Raw genomic sequence first — 24,536 nt, forward strand, 5'->3', positions numbered from 1 at the left:
TTCCTCAACCAACTTCTCCACCGGGAGATTTAACTTATGCTAAATTCCTGGAAAAATTGGGTTTAGCCTTAAATATGGACTCTGAAACTTCCAGACCCAAGATCTGAGGTTATGGGGATTCTCCAAATACTAGATGTTCCAACTGAACCAACTGCTCTACCTCCTCACCAAATATTGGAGTGTCTTATGGATAAAGCTTGGGATACTCCACACCTTCTTCCATCCATTTCTAAGAAAATAGATTTAAAATATAGAATGCAAAAGGCCTTCTATTCAAACGTGCAGGTTCCTCACAATTCAATAGTAGTAGAATCGGCAATGAAGAGGGCCAAGAAAAACCGGCTATACTCGAATACACCTCCAGGGAAGGACAATAAACTCCTGGATGACTTTGCAAAAAAGATTTACCAAAATTCTATGCTTAATTCTAGAATTAACAATCAGTTTTACATCATACAATATTTATTCAGTTGTACTCAACAGCTGCAGCCCTTGCTAACTACCTCGCAAGTGGACGCTTCAATGCCTCAGCCTTTCCTAGACCTACAGGAAGGCTTGTGTCACTTGTTGCGGACAGCATATGGAGCATTTGACACCTCCGCAAGATCATCAGCTATTTCCTTTTCCACTAGACGTCTGGCATGGCTAAGGGCCAGCAATATTAGAGAAGATGTACATGACCGACTAACCAATTTACCTTGCAGACCAGACAATCTCTTTGGTGAAAAACTCAGATGGTTTCTCTCATTAAACAAAATATAGTGGTCCAGTCTTTAGAGACACCTCTAGATACGCCTTCAATATCTAAACGTTTCTTTGGTCAGTACAAAAGAGGATACTATCACAGACCATACCACTATCATCAACCCTACCAACCTAGTTATAGGCAACAGCCTTTCCAACCTCAGAGGAGACAATCCCAACTGCAAGGACAAAGACCAAGGCAAAGAACACCAAGACAACAAAAAACGCAACCCTTTCAACAAACGTCGAAACAGTCTTTCTAAATCATCTTGCCATAACAGTTCATGTGGAGGGGAGACTATCTTTATTTCATTCTCATTGGTCCAAAATCACCACAGACCGATGGATATTGAGCATAATATTTCAAGGGTACCAGCTACGTTTCAGCTCCTTCCCAACTCTTCCACATCTCATTACTTCCAAGACTCCTCAAAATCAAGTCCCTTCTCTCATGACTGAAATTGCAATCCAGCCAGTGCCTTCCTCTCAAAGGGAAAACAATTTCTACTCCCAATATTTCCTCATTCCCAAAAAATTGGGAAGCCTACGCCCTATTTTAGATCTTTGAGCTCTAAGCAAACACCTTGCAAGAGAAAGATTCACAATGACTTCTCTCAAAACCGTACTCCCAAGCGAATGGCTGGATGTGCTCGCTAGATCTAAAGGATGTGTACACTCACATACCAATCCACAAAGACTTTTGGCGTTACCTTTGCTTTCAGGTTCCGAATCATCACTACCAATACAAGGTACTCCCATTTGGTATCTCCTCTGCCCCGCGAGTCTTCACAAAATGTCTTGCTGTTGTTGTGGCACACTTACGCAAACAGGGAATAAACGCATTCCTTTACTTGGACGATTGGCTTCTTGTATCTCCCAATGCACAGCTCCTGAAACAGGTGGAATGCACACTCCTCTGTCTAGAAAGCTTGGGTTGGATAGTGAATTACGAAAAGTCTCAGCTCCATCCTTCGCAAACCATTCAGTTCATAGGAGCATTGATTCAAACTCCAATATCCAGAGCCTTTCTACCTCTGGACAGAATCAAGATCTTACAATCCCTTTCTCAGACTCTGTTATGTCAGACAGTAGTTCCAGCATGACAAATAATGATACTCTTGGGGCATATGGCGGCAGCAATTCATGTAGTCCAAAATACTCGTCTACACATAAGACGTCTCCAGTGGGGTCTAAAATCTCAATGGAACCAGCTGACACAGCAGATGTCTCACAAGGTACGTGTTACACACTCCATGAAAAAAGACATAAGATGGTGGCTCTGTCCGCCCGTTTTAAATGAAGGAAGTCCTTTTCAGCATCCCCCTCATCAGATAATTCTCACAACAGATGCTTCTACGAAGGGCTGGGGTGCCCATCTCTTGCATCTAGAGACTCAAGGTCTTTGGTCAAAAGCAGAACAAAGTCTCCAAATCTGCTGGAACTAAGAGCAATCAAGAACTCTTTGATTGCATTCCAGTCATGGTTACAAGAGAAATCAGTAATGATCCATACCGACAATCAGGTAGCGATGTTTTATATCAACAAATAAGGGGGATCCGGATTGTTGACTCTTTGCAAGGAAGCGGTTCAAATATGGGATTGGGCAGAGCGCAACAAGATCTTCTTACAGGCATCCTACCTTCCAGGTCTTGCGAACACGAGAGCAGACAGTCAGTTTTCCATCCCCAAGAATGGTCACTCAAGCAAACGGAAGCAGACAAGATTTTCGCAAACTGGGGTACTCCAGAGATAGACCTCTTTGCATTGGAAGACAATTGAAAGTTACAGAAGTTTTTTTTTTCTCTTCTTCCCAGCGCACACAGGACATTTTCCTGATTCCTTGGGAGAAAGGCCTTCTATACGCATTTCCTCCCATACCACTAATTTCACACACAGTCCAGAAATGTATTGCGGACAAAGTAGACATAATCCTAATAGCTCCAGCGTGGCTGAGACAACTGTGGTATCCTTATCTACTTCGTCTCTGTCACTCATCCAATACTTTTGCCAAAAGACCCTTTTCTCCTTTCTCAAGATGCAGGGAATGTAGTCCTCCCTTCATCTGACGGCATTGAGATTGAATGGCAGTTACTGAGTTCCCTGAAACTCTCTCCAGACATTTTGGAAGTCCTCATAGCATCACAAAAACCTTCCACCAGAAAAAGTTACGTCTTCAAATGGAATAGATACTCAAAATGGTGTGCCTATCAGAGGCTTGACCCTCTTTCCTGCCCTCCTGAGTTGCTGTTAACTTGTCTCCACAATTTATCCCGCTCAGGCCTGGCAGTAACTTCTATCAGAGTTCACCTTAGTGCTATTGCAGCTTATCATGTCACGGATAAGGGCTGCTCCATCTCTAACCATCCGTTGATTTCCAAATTCATGAAAGGCTTGCTTCGTCTGTACCCGCCTTTTAAAAAACCAGTAGTTCCATGGGATATTAACATAGTCCTCGAAGAGTTGATGAATCCACCCTTTGAACCCATGTCAACCTCTACACTTAAATTCTTAACTTGGAAAGTACTTTTCCTAGTGGCCATCACTTCTGCAAGAAGAATAAGTGAACTTCAGGCACTAATAGTCAATTTTCCATATCTTCAATTTTACCATGATAAAGTGGTCTTATGAACTCACCCTTCATTTCTACCGAAGGTAGTATCTGCTTTTCACTTAAACGAAACAATCTCCCTTCCGGTATTTTGCCCAAAACCACATTCTAACGATCGACAAGTCTCTTCATACCTTAGATTGTAAGAGAGCTGTAGCCTATTACAAGAACAAGACCGACTCACTCAGACATTCTTCTCAATTATTTGTCTCCTTCAATCCAAATAATCCGGGTCAATCAGTATCAAAGAGAGCGCTTTCAAAAACTGGTTTACCGCCTGTATCCAATACTGTTATTCTACAAAGGCAATATCTGACGGGTCCTGTGAAAGCTCATCAGATTAGAGCCACTGCAGCTTCTATAATACATATTCAAGGAGTGCCTATCCAGGACATTTGCAGCAACCTGGTCGTCTATTCATACATTTACATCACACTACTGCCTCGATCAGCAGTCTGCTTCAGATTCCTCCTTAGGATCTGCAATTCTAAAAACTTTTTCATAGTATTCATGGCTGTTCACCTTCGATAGGTTGGAAAAAAAAAATAAAATTCACTCAATTCATAGTTTTTCCTTACTGGCAATATCAGTTCGCAGCCTATGTGCTTGGACTCCCACTATGCATGGCTAAATGCCCTGCTTATCGACGGAAAAAAGCAAGTTTGCTTACCGTAAATGGTGTTTTCTGTAGATAGCAGGGAATTTAGCCATGCATTCCTATCCACCTCCCTGGACAGCCTTCCATCCTCACAATGCTTACACCAGCACTTAGCTTGGAAAACCAACTAACCAAGAGGAGCTCAAGGAGCGCGGGAACCCGAGGTCATGCGCACTTCAAAGCTCTTCGAGCTAAGAGTAGCTCAGCCTTCATGACATCACAGATGACATCACTCACTATGCATGGCTAAATTCCCTGCTATCTACAGAAAATACCGTTTACAGTAAGCAAACTTGCTTTCCTAGCGTGTAGCCAGATGGACTCAGAACAAGTGGGTAAAGTGTGCTCGTGCTAGCAGTTGGAGGCGGATCTGACGACAGCACGGGTACATATACCCCTACAAGAAGCGAGACAATTCAGTAATTTCCGTCTCCAAAGCAGTTTGGAGAGCCTGCACGCTCGCTGAGCATGTTTTCCAATACTACTTTCTACTTCAATATTCTACTTACTAAACTTCTACAGACAACGAGCCCCGCACTCCTGCGGTGATACCCTCGGGTCCCTCCCCCAGTTGAGTTTCCCGGGGTGATTTCCGTGATCCCTCGGAGGTCTACGCCTCGGTCCGGTGGCCGAATCGCGGCAGGGATCTAGCCCCCGAGTGAGAAGGGCTCGGGCGTGGCGGAGAGGCGCCTCGGTCCCGGCGTGGACTTAGAGGCAGCGGGTGCATTTCCTCAAGCGCGGTGGTGAAGGTATTTCCCCTCTCCCCCGCAGCCGGAGACTGCCCGGGTTCCAGCCGGGAAGCGCCGAGGATCAGGTAAGGCGTATATCTCTTACTTTTTGGTCTCCGAGGTACGAGGATCGGCGGCGTTGCCTGCATGCGGCACGCCGTGGAGGTCGCCATTTTGTTGGACTTGTTCAGGTATTGAGCGTCCAGGATAGGCGCCTGTTAAGCGCATATTATTGAGTGTATATTGCTGACCGCATATTGTATATTATTGAGCGTATATTGCTGACCGCATATTGTATATTAAGTGTCTATTGCTGACCGTATATTCTTGAGCACGTTTTTGTGTGCATATTATTGAGCGCATATTATTATTAAGCGCCGGCGTCCTGCATTCGCCAGCCGCGATGGAACATTTAAACACCCTGGCGTCTCCCGCGGCGGCGCCTCCTGATTCCGGCGTGAAAGCTCTCTGCCTCTGCTCAGCATGCCAGCTTAGAGCCACGCAGAGCGAGGAGCCAGACTCCCTTTGTGCCCAATGTGAGGAGGCAGTGGGAGCCTCGGGCCAGGACCAGTATCAACCGAGGTTTGTCGACAGTTCCCCAGGGGCCACCCCGGACTTAGCAGGCAGTCTCGAACAACCAGGGATCCCGGGGGACCTGGTACCCAGACGACTAGAGACCGCTTCCATTTCATGGGTGGATTTATTTAAGGGGATCCATGCCTTTGTACAGATGCAGTCAGCTTCCCGTCCAGGTCCTGCTGCCGCTCCAGCTGACCCTGCCCCTGGACCCTCTTGCCCTTATCGTGGGCACCCGCCTCTGGGCAGTCCAGCTCAGGCTGACCCTGATGTCTCGGAGGACGAGTCCGAACCCCCCGAGGAGGGGGAACTTCCCTCGGGGATAGAGCCATATCGAACTATGAGGCGGTTCTTTCCCAAGGAAGATCTCTCCGACCTGGTATCTCAGTGCCTGACTGAGTTGGCTATTCCAGGCCCCAGCACTATGGAGGCAGCTACGCAGAACCCCGTGCTGGAAGGTCTTTGTCCTACAGCCTGCCATTTTCCCTTCCTGCAAGCAGCACAACAACTGATAGATTTGGAGTGGGCTGCGCCAGCGGCCTCCTTCAAAGGGGGTTGGGCCCTGTCTGGCATGTACCCCCTGGACCCGACAATCAAGGATATGTTGGTGTGCCCTCAGGTGGACGCCTTTGTTAGCGCTGTGGTCAAGCGCACTACTATTCCAGTTGAAGGGGGGGCGGCTCTCAAGGAGGCTCACGACCGGTGACTAGACGCCATCCTGAAACAGACCTTTGAGGTGGCAGCTCTATCTTTGCGGATTGCAACCTGCTGCACAGTGGTGACACGTTCCTGTTTGTCACAGGTCAGGAACAATGCTTCGGCAGCGGACATGGAGTCCGCTCTCTCGTTTCTCACGGATGCTGCATCCGACTAGTCCGTACAACAGCTAAAGGGGGTCTCATCCTCAGTAGCAGCCAGGAGGCAGCTCTGGATACGGAATTGGTCAGCCGATGCTCCTTCTAAGACACGCCTCACCAGAATGCCCTTTAAGGGCTCCCTCCTGTTTGGCAGAGACCTTGATAAACTGGCCAGCACATGGGGCGCTTCTCCAGTACCTCGACTGCCGGAAGACAGGTTCAAAAGGAACCAGCGTACCTTTCCAAGGCCATCTAGAGGCAGAAGCTCCCAACGCTTCATTCCCTATAGGACTCGCTACCAGGCACCTCGTCCTCAGGCCAGGAACCAGACCTTTCGGACCAAGCAGCACAAGAGGGGAGCCAGCGCGGGTTCAGGTCCCGGCCGCGCCTCCCAATGAGAATCAGCCAATCCATCTGGGGGACGGAGCCATAGGGGGCAGGTTAACCCTCTTCTACCCCAGATGGGTCGAGAGAACTTCGGACCAGTGGGTCCTCTCCATCATCCGAGAGGGCTATTATCTGGACTTCCATCGCCTCCCTCCAGACAGGTTTGTGGAGTCTCCGTGTACAAGCCACAAGAAGGCGGCATTAGAAGTTACCCTGGCGAGGCTCCTGTCCTTGAAAGCCATAACCCCAGTACCTGCATGGGAAATGGATTCTGGGCACTCTTCCATTTATTTCATGGTACCCAAGAAAGAGGGCACTTTCCGGCCCATATTAGATCTCAAGTCAGTCAACTGATACTTAAGGGTCCCGAGGTTTCGCATGGAAACTCTGCGCTCAGTCAAGACTGCAGTACAGCCAGGGGAGTTCCTCATGGCCTTAGACTTGTCAGAAGCCTACCTGCATATCCCGATCCATCAGGATCATCAGCGCTACCTACGCTTCAAGGTTCTGGGACGACACTTCCAATTCCGGGCTTTGCCCTTCGGGTTAGCCACAGCGCCGCGGACCTTCTCCAAGGTGATCGTAGTGGTAGCAGCAGCGTTCAGACGGGAAGGAATCCTTGTCCATCCCTACCTAGACGATTGGCTGATCAGGGCGAAATCACGAGAGGAGAGCCATCTGGCAACCAACAGAGTGATCGCTCTTCTGGAAAGCCTGGGATGGGTAGTCAACCTAAACAAGAGCTGCCTACAGCCTTCCCAATCACTGGAATACCTGGGAGTCCAGTTCGACACCCAGGCAGACAGTCAGTCTCACTACCAAGAGGAGGTTAAAACTCCAGACGCGTCTACGGTCCTTGATGGGAGCCAGTCGGCCCATAGCTTGGGATTATCTGCAGGTTCTCGGTCTCATGGCATTCACCCTGGAAGTGGTACCCTGGGCAAGGGCCCATATGAGACCTCTACAACGCTCCCTGCTCTCTCGATGGAGCCCCCGCTTCCGAAATTACTCCATGCATCTACCTCTACCAGCCAGAGTGCGGACTCAGCTACGGTGGTGGTTGCAGTCCAACCACACGAGCAGGGGGTCGAAGATGTCCTCCTCCATGTGGATTCTGCTCACCACAGATGCCAGCCTGAGCGGATGGGGAGCACACTGCGAAGAGCTCACCGCCCAAGGGTGGTGGAACATCAACAGTCTAGAGGCACGGGCAGGCCGGTTAGCCTGCCTGCAATTTGCCCACAGGTTGAGGAACAGAGCAGTCAGAGTGATGTCAGACAATGCCACCACGGTGGCATACATCAACCGACAGGGCGGAACCAGAAGTCAATAGGTGTCCCTAGAGAGAGCCCCGCTGATGGCTTGGGCAGAGGCGAATCTTCAGGACATCTCCGCCATCCACATTGCCGGAAGGGACAACACCACGGCAGACTTCCTCAGCAGAGAAAGCCTAAATCCGGGGGAATGGCAGCTGTCGCCCACAGCCTTCCAGATGATTGTGGATCACTGGGGGATTCCGGACATGGACTTATTAGCGGACAGGTCCAATGCTCAAGTACCCAGGTACTTCAGCCGCAAGCGAGATCCGTTCTCTCACGGGATCGACGCCCTGGTTCAGCCATGGCCTCCAGGGACCCTGCTATACGCTTTTCCTCCGTGGCCCCTGCTGGGCACCCTTATCCACAAGATTCAGAAGCACCGGGGCCTAGTTCTTCTAGTGGCACCAGACTGGCCAAGAAGACCCTGGTACGCGGACATGAGAAGACTACTGGCAGGGGAGCCCCTTCCCCTGCCTCCGCTCAGGGACCTGTTACGTCAAGGTCCCATCCTTCATGAGGATCCAGCTCAATTCTCTCTTAACAGTCTGGCCATTGAGAGGGCTAGACTGAAGAAAAGAGGTTACTCAGAGCCGGTGATAGATACACTCCGACGAGCTCGCAAGTTCTCCACATCCTCACCTACGTAAGGATCTGGAGAGTATTTGAAGCCTGGTGCGACACTCACTGCACCAATCCACATGCGACCACAATCCCTATTGTTCTGGATTTCCTGCAGGATGGACTTCAGAAGGGTCTCTCCCTAAGCTCCATCAAGGTTCAGTTGGCTGCATTGTCTTGCTATGGTCCCAGGAGGGATGGCAAGACCATTGCCACGATGTTTCTCGCTTCCTGAAAGGAGTGAAGCACATTCGTCTGCCACTGAAGTGGCCAGTGCCTCTGTGGAACCTCAACATAGCTTTGGATTTCCTCGCGGGATCCACCTTCAGACCCCTTCGGGGCCTGTCTCTCTGTTCTCTCACTTTGAAGATGGTGTTCTTGCTGGCTGTATGTTCAGCACGCCGCATTTCGGAACTACAAGCGCTGTCTTGCCGTGATCCCTTCCTCAGGATCACTCCTGAGGCTATCCATCTTCGCACGGTTCCATCCTTTTTGCCTAAGGTAGTCTCACAATTTCACCTCAACCAGACCATATCCTTGCCAACCACGGCAGGTTTGAAGAAATCTGAAGAAGGGCGTTTGCTATGCCATCTCGACATCGGCAGATTGCTGCCCAGATATCTGGAAATGACAGAAACAGTACGAAAGACTGGCCATTTGTTCGTCCTTCACAGCGGGAAGAAACAAGGAGAAGCGGCCTCTCGGCCCACCATCGCCCGCTGGATTAAAGAAGTTATCAGAGCGGCCTATGTAGAGGCCGGGAAGTCACCGCCTCTACAAGTCAAGGCTCATTCTACCAGGGCCCAAGCAGCATCTTGGGCGGAATCTAGGATGCTGTCGCCTGTAGAAATATGTAAAGCGGCGACATGGTCCTCCCTCCATACCTTCTCCAGGTTTTACCGTCTGGATGTCCAGGCCAGGGAGGACACAGCACTTGCGAAGGCGGTCTTACACGGTCCTCAGGCAGCCTCCCGCCCAGTCCGGGAGTAAAGCTTTTGTACATCCCACTTGTTCTGAGTCCATCTGGCTACATGACAAGAAATGGTGAGATTACTTACCTGATCTCGTTTTCCTTAGTGTAGACAGATGGACTCAGCATCCCGCCCAGCTGCCTGTATACATTGGTTTCACCGATTCAAGGTAAGCCTTATCACTTCTTACATGAGTGCGTCCACCCTGCCAGGTGTCGACGCCTTCCGGTTGGGAATGCTGGCGGTCTCCAGCTACTATCAATTGGTCAGGGGAATCCTGTTTTCACTATTTCTTTGATCGTCAGTACACATATATCCATAACAGCTTTTGCAAGGAAGATTACTGAAGTGCTTCACTTCCTGTGGGGGTATATGTACCCATGCTGACGTCAGATCCGTCTCCAACTGCTAGCACGAGCACACTATACCCACTTGTTCTGAGTCCATCTGTCTACACTAAGGAAAACGAGATTATCAGGTAAGTAATCTCACCATTTTACAGTAGTATTTCACTCGTAGATCAGCAGAAGAAAACCAGCTTGATTTCTATAAGTGCCAGTATTGAAGTCTATTAATAGCAATTTTAAACAGGAAACAGTCTATTTTAAAAGCAGCACGCGTGCTGGATACATTGATTTTATAACTTGAGCATGCATGTGGGTGGGAATTTTCACAAAATACATGCGGCGACGCAATTGGGACTCCTCCAGTTCCCTCCCAGTCCTCTCCAATTAGAGCGGACTGGGAGGGAACTTATCTACCCCCTACCTAACATTCTTTCCTCTTCCCCTCTCCCCACCCCTTAAACACAACCTAACTATCCCCCCAAGTTTTTATTTTGTTACTTGCTGCTCCTCTGGAACAGAAGTAATCTCCACGCGCTGGCCTGCTGCTAGCATGCACTTCCCCAGGTCCGCATCATATGGCGCAATCTGGCCCGCCCCTTTCTTTGGGCCCAGCACTTCTGCGCATAACGGGGGTTATGCGTGTGGCCGGGCCCTGTGCACGGTGCACACAAGGCCCAGCCACTCGCTTAACCCTCGTGATTTAAATTCATGGTCCTTTTAAAATCGGGCCGCAAGTGAGAAAGCAATTTTGAGTTCCAGGGGAGCCTAACATTTCAACTTGGGCAAAAGACTACGGACACCTTCCCTGCTATACCAGAATATGTAGGGAGGGATGTCTTGTCAGAACATCCTCCTCTGGCTTCCATCTGCTGGTAGGGGAGACAAATACCACTTGTCTGGACTAGTCTGTCAGGACTCAAAGAAAGACAATTAGCAGATGATAACCTAACTGAACCATATGTCTCCAGTTCTTGAACAGCTGTTTCCCTGTACATACCCAGATCAGTCCAGACCATGGGTTGAGCCTCCTGTCCAGCAGATGGAGACAGACAAAAACTGAAAGGGTATCCTGTATCAGGACAGAGCCTTCAGTATTTGTCTCCAGCAGATGCAGGCAGCTGAACCTGCGGCTCCCTTCCTTACAGTTTCTTGGATACCTCACTATCATAACTTTAAGGCATCTACTAGAAGAATGTGGATATATCTGCAAGAGCAATTTTATATACAAAGTTTTGAATTGTTCAATTTATCAGTTCTTTATTGCTTGCTTGATCTTATACTGGTTATCTTTATCTGCTTTGACAATGTTTATACTGAAGGGATGCAGAGTAGGCTCTGTCCTGATATAGGACACCCTTTCAGTTTTTGTCTGCTCCATCTGCTGCACAGGAGGTTCAGCCCACGGTGTGGACTGATCCGTGGTACTACAGGAACGAAAATTAGCAGGTAAGAACCAATTTTCCTATTGGCTCCTTGCTCAGTTTCAGATAACTTAAGATCTTTTGCCTTGTTTTTAAGTCCCTAAGGGATATGGGCCCTAGGTAGGTACCTGAAGGGCCTATGGCTTATTCCCTCATGAGACCACAGATGATCTCAGACTTTTGTTCACTGAGACTTTCTGCAACAGGATCATCTGGTTAGTACTGGGCACAGTGCTTTCTTTTGTATTGCCCCCTTATGGAATTGGCTATCCACTGAGGCGCATACTTAATCTTTTAGAAGCTGGTCAAAACTTGCCTTTTTGAGCAAGCTTTTAACTGATTGTTATCTATTTTTCTTTTCAGTAATTTGTACTGTATTGATCTAGTTTATTGGATTGTGAGATTTCTGTTTTTGGTTATTTTGTTTTAGTATAATTTTGTACTTAGGCTGTTTTATTGCTTGTGTTTTTTGTTAATTACTGCCTCTCTGACTCCTCTTGTAAATGGTTAAGGAAATGTTATTTATAAAATGTCTGCTGATATCCTGATGTTCTGACTGTGGGGTCCTGAGGGCAGATTTAGGAAGCCTTGGTTTAGAGCAACTTGAATGTATGGGACAGTGTTGCCCAGTACTGCTTCTTATCTTTATACGACAGGTTAGTATTACTATACTGTATGGGAGAAGTGGTGTGATAGATGACAGCATATTTTTCACTCTGGACTCCTTGCGGCTTCCCGTTGGTTACTATCCCTGCAGAGGTGATGTGGTCAGTGCAGTGGTAATTGAGAGCAGCCAATCGTGCTATATCTGGCGGGCACTGTGCATGACTCCCCTGGACAGGAACAGGTAAGTAAAGTTTTTCCTCTATCCCTTCCTTGCTAGAAGTGCACTCTGTCGATTTTCACTCTTCTGTCATCTGTACCTGTTTTTGGTGCCAGCTGAAAGTTTTTAGAATCTGCTTAAAGTATTTCCACAGTTTCTCTTTGCATGACTTGTACAGTGCACCCAGAGCAACACATGCATGCTTATCTAGGATGGGTAATCTTCACAGAAATGGTTCACATGAAACCTGTATCCTGAAACAATTTTGTGATGTAGTAGGCACCTACTTAGGGTGGCAAACTGCCTGGTTTTGGACTGAACAGACGGTTTTTTAAACTAATTGTACAATGTCCAGCTACAAAGGTAACAGGACACTGTAATATCCGGTCTGCTACATGGACCTATGCCTTACCGAGCATTCAGAAGGAGAGGGGATAATTGGTAGACTCCAACCCGCCCAATCAAATTGGCCAAAGGAAGAAGACACCTGTCACGCAACATTCCTGCCAATCATTTCACTCCCCTTGGGTGAGGGGCAGATGCATCAGCCATGGTGCTGTGCAGACCAGGACTAGAATTCATGTGTCTGACTGGTGAGATTAATAGAGCTAGGATGCCATGGAGGAACAACTGCAGGCAGGCTGTGAAGACAGTGTAATGGTGCATCGGACTTGTACTCAGTTTCTGTCTTGGCACTGGGTGCAAGTGAATTTAATATGAGAGGGGGGGAGAGAGAGCACATGTGCTTGTCTGTGTTTGAGAGAGAATGTATATATGTGAGTGAGACAACATGAATAGCAGGAACTGGTTGATACTTAGTATGAATGAGGTTGAAGGGCATTGGGAGCAAATTTATGCAAATGAGGGGGACCCTCCCTCTCCAGTGAGCAGTCCAAGTCTGTGGAAAAGTTGGCAGGTCAATCCTTTCAATAGAAGGGGTAGTCTGTTCTGGTCCTGGAGTGCCACACAAGGTCTGGATTTCGGGATATCCTCAATGAATATGCATGAGGTAAATTTGCATGCAGTGCCTTCCATTGTATGCAAATATCTCATGCATATTCATTATGGATATCCTGAAGACCAGTGTGTGTGTGTGACACTTAGGACCAGACTTAATCAAGTAAGCCTCAGTACAGATTTCAGTATGTAAATTTGGTGACTTATTTGGTTATGTAAATTTCATCTTACAATAAACTTGGCATCTAGGCTGTCAGAATATTAGGGGGGAGGCAAGCATGGGTGAAAGTTACTGCAGAATTGCTCATATTGTGGTCAAGCTGCTGATCATTCTAGGGGATTTCTTAATGTTCTTAGCAATGAGACCAATGATCCTTGAATAAGAGTTCCTGTGAGCTGCAGTCCATAGTCTAGCCTCCCATTTAGATTAAAGCATACATTTGTAGACATTCAACTGAGAAAATGTAAAAGTTTGCTTTATAAGTGATTGTGTGAGAAAGAGGCAGCTGTTGTGTTGCATCATATCTGTTTGGTCATGGCCAGTTAACACTGATATTAACCAGAGGCTGTGGTGGAAGGGCTGAGCAGCAGAGAAAAGGATAGAAAAGATTATGCCAATAGCAATAGCCCTTAAACGTTTGCTACTGAACCATGGCATCCACACCCCAGTAGTCACATCCTAAAATTCTTTTAACCTCCACAATTGAGCATGAACTATTTTTTGTTCAGTGCTTCATAAAAAAATTTTATTTCAAAAAGGCCATGCCAGGGCCTTATAGAGCAATACTTGCCTTCGTAGCCTCAAGAGTGCCAGCACTATTACTTTTTTCTTCCTACAGAAATCCACTGCAAGAAATGGACCAGAAACAACTGAAACTTAAGTTTCTGTGCCTTTGATGTTACCTGGTGTATAATACTGACCCTTTCATTGTTTTAGCAGTCAATGGTGGTGTGGTGCCAACCTATCCCAATGGCACCAGTCACCACCATAGAAGCTCTTCTGGGTTCCCCCTTGAAGCTCAAACTCTTTAAAGAGCAAACAAAGCTGCTTTCTCCTCAAACCACCTGTGCTGCCTGGTCATTTTGCTTCTCATTCTTTGGAAGTAATATGATGAAAGACATGTTTTGTTTTCCAGGTTCTCGTCTTCTGATGGGGAGACCTCCATTGAGAGAGGGCTGGCTCTTCTACTGCAGAACAAAGGAGGGCTGGAAGTATCAAGTATGACCAACTTTGGAATGGTTAAGCAAGGAGAGATAAAAACCTTGAGCATCTGCATAGAGTATGTTTCATAAGTTAAGGGAAAATGTCTTCGTGCTTAGCACACATGACACTTGAAATTTCTGTGTTGACACTACAAGAGGGAAATCCTCGAATAGTCTTACTTTTGCTGATGTGTCTCAATCCTGTCTTTGAGCAGACGCCTATAAAGGGGAGGGAGGATGGGTGACTGGAGGAGGATACTTCTTTTGAGGCTGATTGTGGTCTTGTTTGGGCTGTATTTGCATTGGAGACCTAACAGTGAAGGGATTTGTATTGCTGTACTAAACTAGTCTGTTTCCTAACCAACCATCTCTAAAAATTTTGGGATCCATTTTTGTTATTTCTGTATATTTAATTGTTAGGGCCCTGAAATGTCATTACCATAACAGAATATTGATTTTGTTTTGAAAATGGTTAAATTGGGAGTGGGAAGGAAAGTTCCCTGTACATACCCAGATTAGGCGAGACTACTGGGTTTTGCCTCCCTGCCAGCAGATGGAGACAGAGAAAGTTTCATTGACACTGTACATAAGTGTGCCACCTGCAGTCTCTCAGTATTTCAGTCTCCAGTAGATGGTGTAAAACAGTCAGTCTACAGAGGATAAAAAAAAGAGAACAAAGAAATAGTTAGAAGAATCTGTGCAGCAGCGGAGTTCTGGAGGGAGCTACTTTAGCAGCTCAGGGAGTTCAGCGATGGGGTTTTTCAGCATCTTTGCCTGCAGAGGAGAGCAGGTGTTAGCTCAGTGGTGCTGACAAACTGTTCCCATGCTTGCCATTGAAGTACTAGTGGTGCCGCGGATATGGGAGGAACCACGTATACGTGCTGCAAAAGTGTCATGATGTGGGGGGTCAGTGAGCATGGCAGCACTGTGGTAGAACAAGTCTCATGGGTGACTGGATCTAGCGCTGAGGCTTTCCCCATCAGTGCGGAAACGGCATCCATTTTAGATTCCCTAGCAGCGTCTACAGGAGAGGCAGGGGAATCCCCCCCCCCCCTCAACTATCTCTGGCAGTTCCCTATCCTGCAGCGATACAGAGAGGTTTTACACTGAGGAGGTGTCTCTGGTACTGGTAAAGGTCATCTGTCAGTTTTAAGTAAGAGAAGGTTATGCCAAACTTATGACTCTCAGAAGACTTAAACCACTACTAACACCAAATGACTTCCGGTCAGTACTACAAGCATTCATTTTTTCAAGCACTGATTACTGTAATGCCCTTCTACTAGGATTACCCCACACCACGATAAGACCACTACAGGTATTACAAAACACAGCTGCAAGAATTTTAACCCGTAAAAGAGACCATATCACCAAAACCCTAATTGAACTACACTGGCTACCCATTGATCAAATAATTCAATACAAGACTCTATGCACCATACATAAATTATACACGACGAAAAGGCAGAATGGCTGAACACAGCCCTTCACTTACACGTCCCTAATAGAAACTTGAGATCAGCAAAGCCCTATTAACTATTCCCTCAGTAAAAACAGCCAGACTAACTCAAGTAAGGGATAGGGCCCTATCCCTGGCAGGACCTATAATATGGAACACAATGCCTTTAGAAATCAGAACACAGAGACATCAAAGCATTCAAAAAAAGTTTAAAAACATGGCTATTTAAGCAAGCATACCACATAACTGTTTACAAAATATGCAATTAGCATACAATCAAATGGAGTTAACATGGTAGTTGGGAACAGTAGCGTATTGTGAACAGTAAACAATTTTTTCTTAGTAGTTGAATAACAGAATAGTGAGGAGAACATTTCAATGAACTTAATGAATCAAGTGAGAGAGCAGGGAGGGGTGAAAAAGGAGGGTACATCAGGAGAGCATGAAGAGGAGGATTATGCTTGCGAGTTCTGTTGAGTGCTGGGATGATCAGGTGTCAGAATAGAGTTTGCGGAATAAAAATGTTTTTAGGTCTTTTTTTTAAATGTTTTCAGGATGTGCTGGGTCCTCAGTTCTTTGGGTAGGGTGTTCCAAATTTTGGGGGAGGCAATGGAAAATGCTCTTTCTCGTGTAGTTGAAAGATGAGCGGCTCTTAAGGTGGGGATGTTTAAGAATCCTGCGTTGTTAGAGCGTAGGTTTCTTTGTGGGTTTTGGGGGGTTATGTTTAAGATCATCATTTAGGATTTTATATGAATGATGGTCATTGATTTGTAGGTAATTCGTGCAGAAATAGGTAGCCAGTGAAGAGGATAAAATGGGTGTTGTGTGTTCGTTTCTTTTTTTTCCTGTAAGGATTCTGGCAGCTGAATTCTGCAGCATTTGGAGCGGTTTGAGGGATGATGAAGGGATTCCAATAAGTAATGAGTTGCAGTAATCGAAGGTGGAGAAAATAAGCAGCTGCAGGACTGTTCTGAAGTCAGAAGGGTTGAGAAATGGCTTTATATGTCTTAGGGTTAGTAGCTTGTGGTATCCTTCTTTCGTTTTATTTACTATGTGGGATTTGAAAGAGATCAGCATCGATGGTAACTCCAAGGTTCCTGGTATGGGTAGTAGGGATTATCGTTATCATTTGTTTATCTAGTATTGTCAGGGGTGGCGGAGTTGGATTGGGTTTTTTATCCATGAGTATGATTTCAGTTTTGTCAAAGTTGATTATGAGTTTCAGGGAGTTTAGTAGATGCTTGATTGAGATAAGTATATCTGAGGTTTTTTTGTATGCGTCTTCAATTGAGTTTTGTATGGGAATTAGAAGGTGAATGTCATCAGCGTGGAGGAAATGTGAGATTCCATGATCTTTTAGTAGTTGGCAGATGGGTAGGAGGTATATGTTGAAGAGGGTAGCAGATAAGGCTGAACCTTGGTGAACTCCAGTTTTGAGGTCAATCAATTTTGATGGGGTGTTGTTGATCACTACTTGGTATGTATGTTCAGAGAGGTAGGACGAGAACCATTGTAATGTAGTACCAGAAAGAACGACTGTCAAATATTGGCCTAACAGTATATTGTGGTTTACTGTGTCGAAAGCGGCTGAGAGGTCAAGGAGTATGAGTAGGTATTTTTCACCTTTGTCAAATCCTTATGTGCCTTATTGTGAACCGTTGTGCTGGCAACTAGCTTAACGACAGTATAGAAAATATTTTAAATAATTTGCTTATGTGCAAAGCTTGTTTAGCAGAACAAGCAGTGGGAGATGCTGGTTCTCGACCCCAGTCTCCATGGATTCTTGGCCAGTCAAGGGGCCTGAGCTGTTGAGAAGCTCTTCAGGCCTTCAATGATTTTCGGTGCTAGATGTTGAATGGATCCGGGCCTAAACGTGCTGAAGGTACATGCAGGCTTTGCTTAGCTATATGGTAGGCCGCGACAGCTGTTCTCTTCCTGCGTGCTTAGGCGTGTGTGCACATTTTCGCCGCGTGGCAGTTGCATGCGCAGGGACCTGTGCACATAAGGCCATGGTCTAGATTTGAGCACGTACTTCTGCAACCTAGACTTGAGCGTATATTTGCACAGGTAGTTGAGCATGTATGTGCGCAGGTACTTATGTGTGTACGACAGTGACCTAGTCTTGAGTGCCTATTTGCACGCATCCTGGAGGGGGTGTGCGTTTCTCACAGGACAAGCAGGATGGTAGTCCTCACATATGGGTGACATCACAGGATGGAGCCCAAATCACGGAACACTTTTGTCAAAGTTTCTAGAACTTTGGCCCCTACTGGGCACTAACCCTGCAGCCAGCAGAGGTCCCTCTTCAGTCTTTTTTTTTCCACGCAGCAGTAGCCACGTGGTTAAGGAGCTCTGCAAGGATTCCTGACAGGAATTTTCCTCATGGAATTATTTAAAGTTAAAATGCCCCACAGGGGTCCCTCTGTTAACTTTTTTCAGTCCGCGGTACTCCGGTAAGTTTTTACCTGTTTTCCGTCGATAACCGTCTAGTTTGGCCCTCATGGCCTACTGGCCATCGACTGTGCCGCGGCTCGATTTTTCTATGGCCATGGCGTCTGGGTTCCGTCTGTGTCCGGACTGTACTCGTACCATGTCCATTACAGACCCGCATAAAGTCTGTGTCATGTGTCTTGGACGAGAGCACAATGTCTTGACCTGCACCAAATGTGCCCTAATGACACCAAAAGGTCGCAAGGCCAGAATGGAGAAGATGGGACTTCTCGTCTGTGCTCAAACCCCGACTCCATCCATTGCATCGACATCATCTGAACCGGCACCGTCAATGTTGCGTCAGCATCGACCACCGACCGATCACCGCCCGGCCTCGAGCACTTCCCGGCCTTAGACACCCTCTTCTCCCCCTCAGGACCGAGGGGATCGTAAGGAGAAACATCGCCATCGGCACCGAAAGTCTCAGAACATTGAGGCATGGAAGCCATTGACCTTGCCATCATGCGAGCTGCCGCCGAAGAAACCCTGTCCAGAAAAGGCACCGACCTTTTCGGCGACTGAGTCAGAGGCAATCCTCACCCGACAGGGAGTCGGGAGCCGTGACTCCGCCTCTAATGGTGGTCCCTCCGGCTGTGCCTCTGCCTCCTTCTGTTCCAGAGCCGGGGCTGCTTGCTCCAGGTCTCCGAAAAGAACTGGACCGGATGGTTCAGGAGGCCATCGACAAGGTGATGCATCAACTCCAGGTTCCTCCGGCACAGATATCGGTACAGATAGTGGAACTGAGCACGACCCGATTCCAGCAGCATTGGCACCGCTGCTATCGAGGATGGAAGCGCTTATTGTCTCTTTTCCACCGGTAGACCCTGGGTCACCGATGGCTCCGGTGCCCTCCCCGCTGACTTTATCATCGGGAGGAGAAACACCATTCTGCATCCCTCCATCGGGAGTTCTGCCTCAGCCATCGAGATCGATACCGATACCTCAATCGAGCCATCCACTGATGCATGCCCTCACCAGGCCCTTCATTGCCTTCATCGGTGCCTCCAGTTATTCCTCAGATGTCTTTGGAGCCTAAACCATGACCTTCCGGTATCCAATTACCCCGTCCCTCTATGGCTCCTAGACAGGTGCTGATCCTTATGATACCTGGACTGATGATTCTTCACCAGACACCGATTTGCCTTCACCACCTTCACCCACGGAAAGTAAGAAGCGTTCTCCTCCAGAGGACCTTTCTTTCATAAATTTTGTGAAGGAAATGTCTGAATTGGTCCCCTTTCAGTTCCTGACTGAATAGAACGACAGACATCAAATGATGGAGTTGCTTCAATTCCTGGACGTGCCCAAGGAAATCACCTCCATCCCAATCCATCAAGTTCTTCTTGACCTTCTCAAAAAGAACTGGGAACATCCTGGCTCCATTGCACCAGTCCACAGAAAAAACTGACTCTACCTATTTAGTACAGTCAGCTCCAGGCTTTCAAAAGCCTCAGTTGGATCACCAGTCTGTGGTGGTTGAATCTGCGCAAAAGAAAGCAAAAAGGTTGAAAACTCATACTTCCTTTCCTCTTGCAAGGAACAGAAGTTTTTGGACACCATTGGTCGCAGAGTCTTTCAAGGATCAATGCTGATTCTCCGAATTGCTGCTTACCAACTATGACCCAATAGAATAGGGTCATTTTCAAGCAACTACAAGACTTGATAACCTCCATGCCTCAATCACTTCCAGAAAACTTCCACACCCTACTTCATAAGGGTTTGGAGGCAGGCAAACATGAAATTAGATCATGTTACTATATCTTTGACACTGCAGATAGTGTCTGCAGCCGCTATTTCAGCAAGACGATGGGCTTGGCTCAAGACTTCAGACCTTTGTCCGGAAGTGCAAGAGCGGTTGTCCGACCTCCCCTGCATAGGAGATAATCTCTTTGGAGAGCAGATTCAAAAGACAGTGGCTGAACTAAAGGATCATCATGAGACTCTTAGACAGCTCTCTCTGATTCCTTCGGATTATCCTTCTAAACAGCCCTTCCGTAAGGACTCTAAAAAGTCTTTTTATAGGCCAAAGAAGTCCTGCCCGCCAGCAGCCAGATGCCGGTCTGCGAGACCATTCCTCAGATCAGTCTCGTCAAACCTGAAAGCAAAAGTCAGACAGCCCCCCAACCGGGCCCTGCTTCTGGTTTTTGACTCTCGCATAGAGAGCAGCAGCCAGATTCCATTACCAAATGTCCCAGTAGGAGGCAGCTTGTGCCATTTCAACAACATATGGCAATCAATCACCTCTGACCACTGGGTCCTAGCAATAATTGCCCAAGGCTATCATCTCAACTTTCTCTCCATTCCTCCGGATTCCCCACCTCTAATGACGTGGAAAACATCCGACCATTCACTGCTCCTGGAGCAGGAGGCCTCCCTCCTCCTTCAGTCCAGAGCAATAGAACCAGTACCATTGCCTCAGCAAGGTCTCTGATTCTATTCCCGGTACTTTCTAATCCCCAAAAGATCGGGAGGCATTCGTCCAATTTTGGATCTACGAGCCCTCAAGTACCTCCAGAGAGAAAAGTTCAAGATGGTAACCTTAGGCTCCCTGCTTCCTCTTCTTCAGAGGAGACTGGCTCTGCTCTCTCGACCTCCAGGACGCATACACTCATTTTGCGATAACTCCATCTCATCGCAAATACCTGAGGTTTCTAGTAGGCCCTAAGCACTATCAATACCGAGTGCTTCCATTCAGCCTAGCATCTGCACCACAAATCTTTACAAAATGCCTTGTCGTGGTTGCCGCCTTCCTCAGGACTCAAGGTGTTCACGTCTACCCCTATCTGGATGACTGGTTAATCAGGGCTCTGACTCAGCAATCCGTTCTGTCATCCCTACATCTCACCTTAAACTCTCTACTTTCACTAGGATTTCTTGTCAACTACGACAAATCCTCCTTAGTCCCATCTCAAACCTTATCATTTATTGGGGCAGACTTGGACACTTTACAGGCAAAGGCTTTCCTGCCTTGACAACGAGCGCTCACTCTCGTGTCTCTGGCGTATCAGCTGCAGTCTCAACGCTCGACGACTGCTCATCGTTTTTTCATCCTTCTAGGACACATGGCATCCTCAGTTCAGGTCACGCCAATGGCCCATCTGGCCATGAGTCATGCAGTGGACTCTAAGGTCGCAATGGACACAGTTCCTTCAGCCCTTGTCGACCATTTTCCACGTTACTGACTCAGTCCGTCTCTCACCTGGTGGACGAATCGCTTCAATCTTCTACAGGGCTTGCCCTTTCAGGCGCCAAACCCTCAAATAAGTCTAACCAACGATACTTCCAACTTCAGGTGGGGAGCCCATGTGGCCGATCTTCAGACACAAGGTTCCTGGTTTCCAGAGGAAGCCAAACACCAAATAAACATAAACATAGAAGTGACGGCAGAAGAAGACCAAATGGCCCATCCAGTCTGCCCAGCAAGCTTTCACACCTATTTGTTTTCATACTTATCTGTTTCTCTGACCGCTGAGGTCAGGGCCCTTATTGGTAACTTTTTGGTTCCAATTTCCTTCCACCCCCACCATCGATGCAGACAGCAGTGCTGGAGCTGCATCTAAGTGAAATAGCTAATTGGTTTGGGGTAGTAACCGCCGTAATAAGCAAGCTACTCCCATTTGTTTACCCTGCCTTTGCAATTCAGTCCTTGTTGGTTGTCTGAATATAAATCCTCTTTACTTCATTCCCCCCTGTTGAAGCAGTGAGCTGTGCTGGATATGTATTCCAAGGGAAGTATCATGCTTAATTGATTCGGGGTAGTATCTGCCGTAACAAGCAAGCTACACCCATGCTTATTTGTTTACCCAGACTATAATTCATTCCTTTTTGGTTGATGCTGAATATAAATAATCTTTTCTTCATTCTCTGCTGTTGAAGCAGAGAGCTATGCTGGATGTGCATTGAAAGTGAAGTATCAGGCTTATTTGGTATGGGGTAGTAACCGCCGTAACAAGCAAGCTACTCCCCTGCTTTTTTGTGGATGCAAATCCTTTTTCCACATTTCCTCTTGCTGTTGAAGCATAGAGCAATGTTGTAGTCGCATTAACTGTGTGTATGTTTATTGAATAAGGATATTAATCTCCAGGTAGTAGCCGTCATTCCCACAAGCAAGCCACCCCCTTGCCTCTTCTCTTCATTCACATCCTCTAGACTTTTATGGATCCACAGTGTTTATCCCACGCCCCTTTGAAATCTTTCACAGTTTTGGTCTTCACCACTTCCTCCGGAAGGGCATTCCAGGCATCTACCACCCTCTCCGTGAAGAAATACTTCCTGACATTGGTTCTGAGTCTTCCTCCCTGGAGTTTTAAATCGTGATCCCTGGTTCTGCTGATTTTTTTTGCAACGGAAAAGGTTTGTCATCTTTGGATCATTAAAACCTTTCAAATATCTGAAAGTTTGAATCATATCACCCCTGCTCCTCCTTTCCTCCAGGATGTACATATTTAGATTCTTCAATCTCTCCTCATAAGTCATTCAATGAAGACCCTCCACCTTTTTTTGTCGCCCTTCTCTGGACCGCCTCCATCCTGTCTGTCCCTTCGGAGATACGGTCTCCAGAACTGAACACGGTACTCCAGGTGAGGCCTCACCAAGGGACCTGTACAAGGGGATTATCACTTTCCTTTTCTTACTTGATATTCCTCTCTATGCAGCCCAGCATTCTTCTGGCTTTAGCTATCGCCTTGTCACATTGTTTTGCCGACTTCAGATCATTAGAGACTATCACCCCAAGGTGTCTCTCCTGCTCCGTACATAGCCCTTCTTCCCCCATCGAATACAGTTCTTTCGGATTTCCGCACTTCTTGGCATTGAATCTCAGCTGCCAAATCTTTGACCATTCTTCCAGCTTCCTTAAATCCTGCCTCATTCTCTCCACTCCTTCCGGCGTGTCCACTCTGTTGCAGATCTTAGTGTCATCCGTAAAACCTTACCTTCTATCCCATCCGCAATGTCGCTCACAAAGATATTAAACAGGACCGGTCCCAACGCTGATCCCTGTGGCACTCCGCTTAACACCGCTCTCTCTTCAGATTAAGTTCCATTTACCATCACACATTGTTTTCTGTCCGTCAACCAGTTTGCAATCCAGGTCACCACCTCGGTACTCACTCCTAAGCTTCTCATTTTATTCACCAGTCTCCTGTGTGGGACCGTATCAAAAGCCGTGCTGAAATCCAAGTAGATGACATCGAGTGCTCTTCCTTGATCCAATTCCTTGGTTACCCAGTCAAAAAAGTCAATCAGATTTGTCTGACAGGATCTTCCCCTGGTGAATCCATGCTGCCTCTGGTCCAGCAATTCTCGCGACTGTAGATAGTTCACTATTCTTTCTTTCAACAGTGATTCCATTACTTTTCCCACCACTGAGGTGAGGCTGACCGGTGTGTAGTTGCCAGCCTCTTCTCTTTTCCCACTCTTGTGAAGCGGGACCACCACCGCTCTTCTCCAATCACTCGGCACCACTCCCGTTTCTAAGGATCTATTGAACAGGTCACACAGCGGACCCGCAAGCACATCTCTAAGCTCCCTCGGTATTCTGGGATGAACCTCATCAGGCCCCATGGCTTTGTCTACTTTGTTTCCCCAGCTCTTCCCATACATTTTCTACTGTAAATGGAGTAACATCTACTCCATTCCCCTCCAGTTTCTTGTTAACTAGCAATGGTCCTTCTCCAGGGTCCTCTTTAGTGAACACTGAACTGAAGTATTTGTTTAATATTTCTGCCATTTCTTCGTCTCTCTCCACACATTGATCCTTTTCATCTTTCAATTTCACTATACCACTTTGGACTTTTCTCCTTTCACTGATGTATCTGAAAAATGTTTTGTCACCTCTCTTTACCTCCTTGGCAATCCTTTCTTCCGCTTGACTTTTTGCCATCTTGATTACTTTCTTGGTCTCCCTCAGTTCTACCAGATATTCTTCCTTGTGCTTCTCCCTTTGGGATCTTTTATATTTCTTGAATGCTGTTCTTTTAGCCTTTATTTTGTCAGCCACCTCCTTTGAGAACCAGATAGGTTTCATTTTTCTTTTTTTTTTTTCTTTTCTTTACTTTTCTAACATATAGATTAGTTGCCTTGGTAATTGCTCCTTTTAGTTTGGTCCACTGTTGTTCCATGTCTCTTTCTCCCAGCCTACTCGTTCTTCCTCCAGATACTTCCCCATTTCATCAGTCTGTGTTTTTGAACTGCAAAACTTGGGTCTTTGTGCTTCTTTTCCGTATCCTTTTTGTGATATTAAACCATACCGTATGATCACTGGTGCTGAGGTGGGCACCCACCTGGACATCAGAGACATTATCTCCATTAGTGAGCACTAAATCGAGTATATCCCCCTCTCTTGTGTGTTCCATTTACCATTTGTTTGAAC

The 24,536-nt window shown here is 46.9% G+C and overlaps 1 protein-coding gene across 4 annotated transcripts in view; it reads left to right on the forward strand.

Annotated features, from left to right (window-relative positions):
• The window catches only part of MOV10L1 (Mov10 like RISC complex RNA helicase 1), a 546,310-nt gene that overhangs the window by 75,739 nt on the left and 446,035 nt on the right, over positions 1 to 24,536 (forward strand). For all 4 annotated transcript variants that reach the window (XM_029617025.1, XM_029617022.1, XM_029617023.1 and 1 more), the window contains exons 5-6: positions 11,891 to 12,081; positions 14,151 to 14,294. In XM_029617025.1, the coding sequence (XP_029472885.1) occupies positions 11,891 to 12,081; positions 14,151 to 14,294 (335 nt within the window). The remainder of the gene's footprint in view (positions 1 to 11,890; positions 12,082 to 14,150; positions 14,295 to 24,536) is intronic.

Source organism: Rhinatrema bivittatum, chromosome 9 (assembly GCF_901001135.1).
Source record: "Rhinatrema bivittatum chromosome 9, aRhiBiv1.1, whole genome shotgun sequence".
NCBI lineage: Eukaryota > Metazoa > Chordata > Amphibia > Gymnophiona > Rhinatrematidae > Rhinatrema > Rhinatrema bivittatum.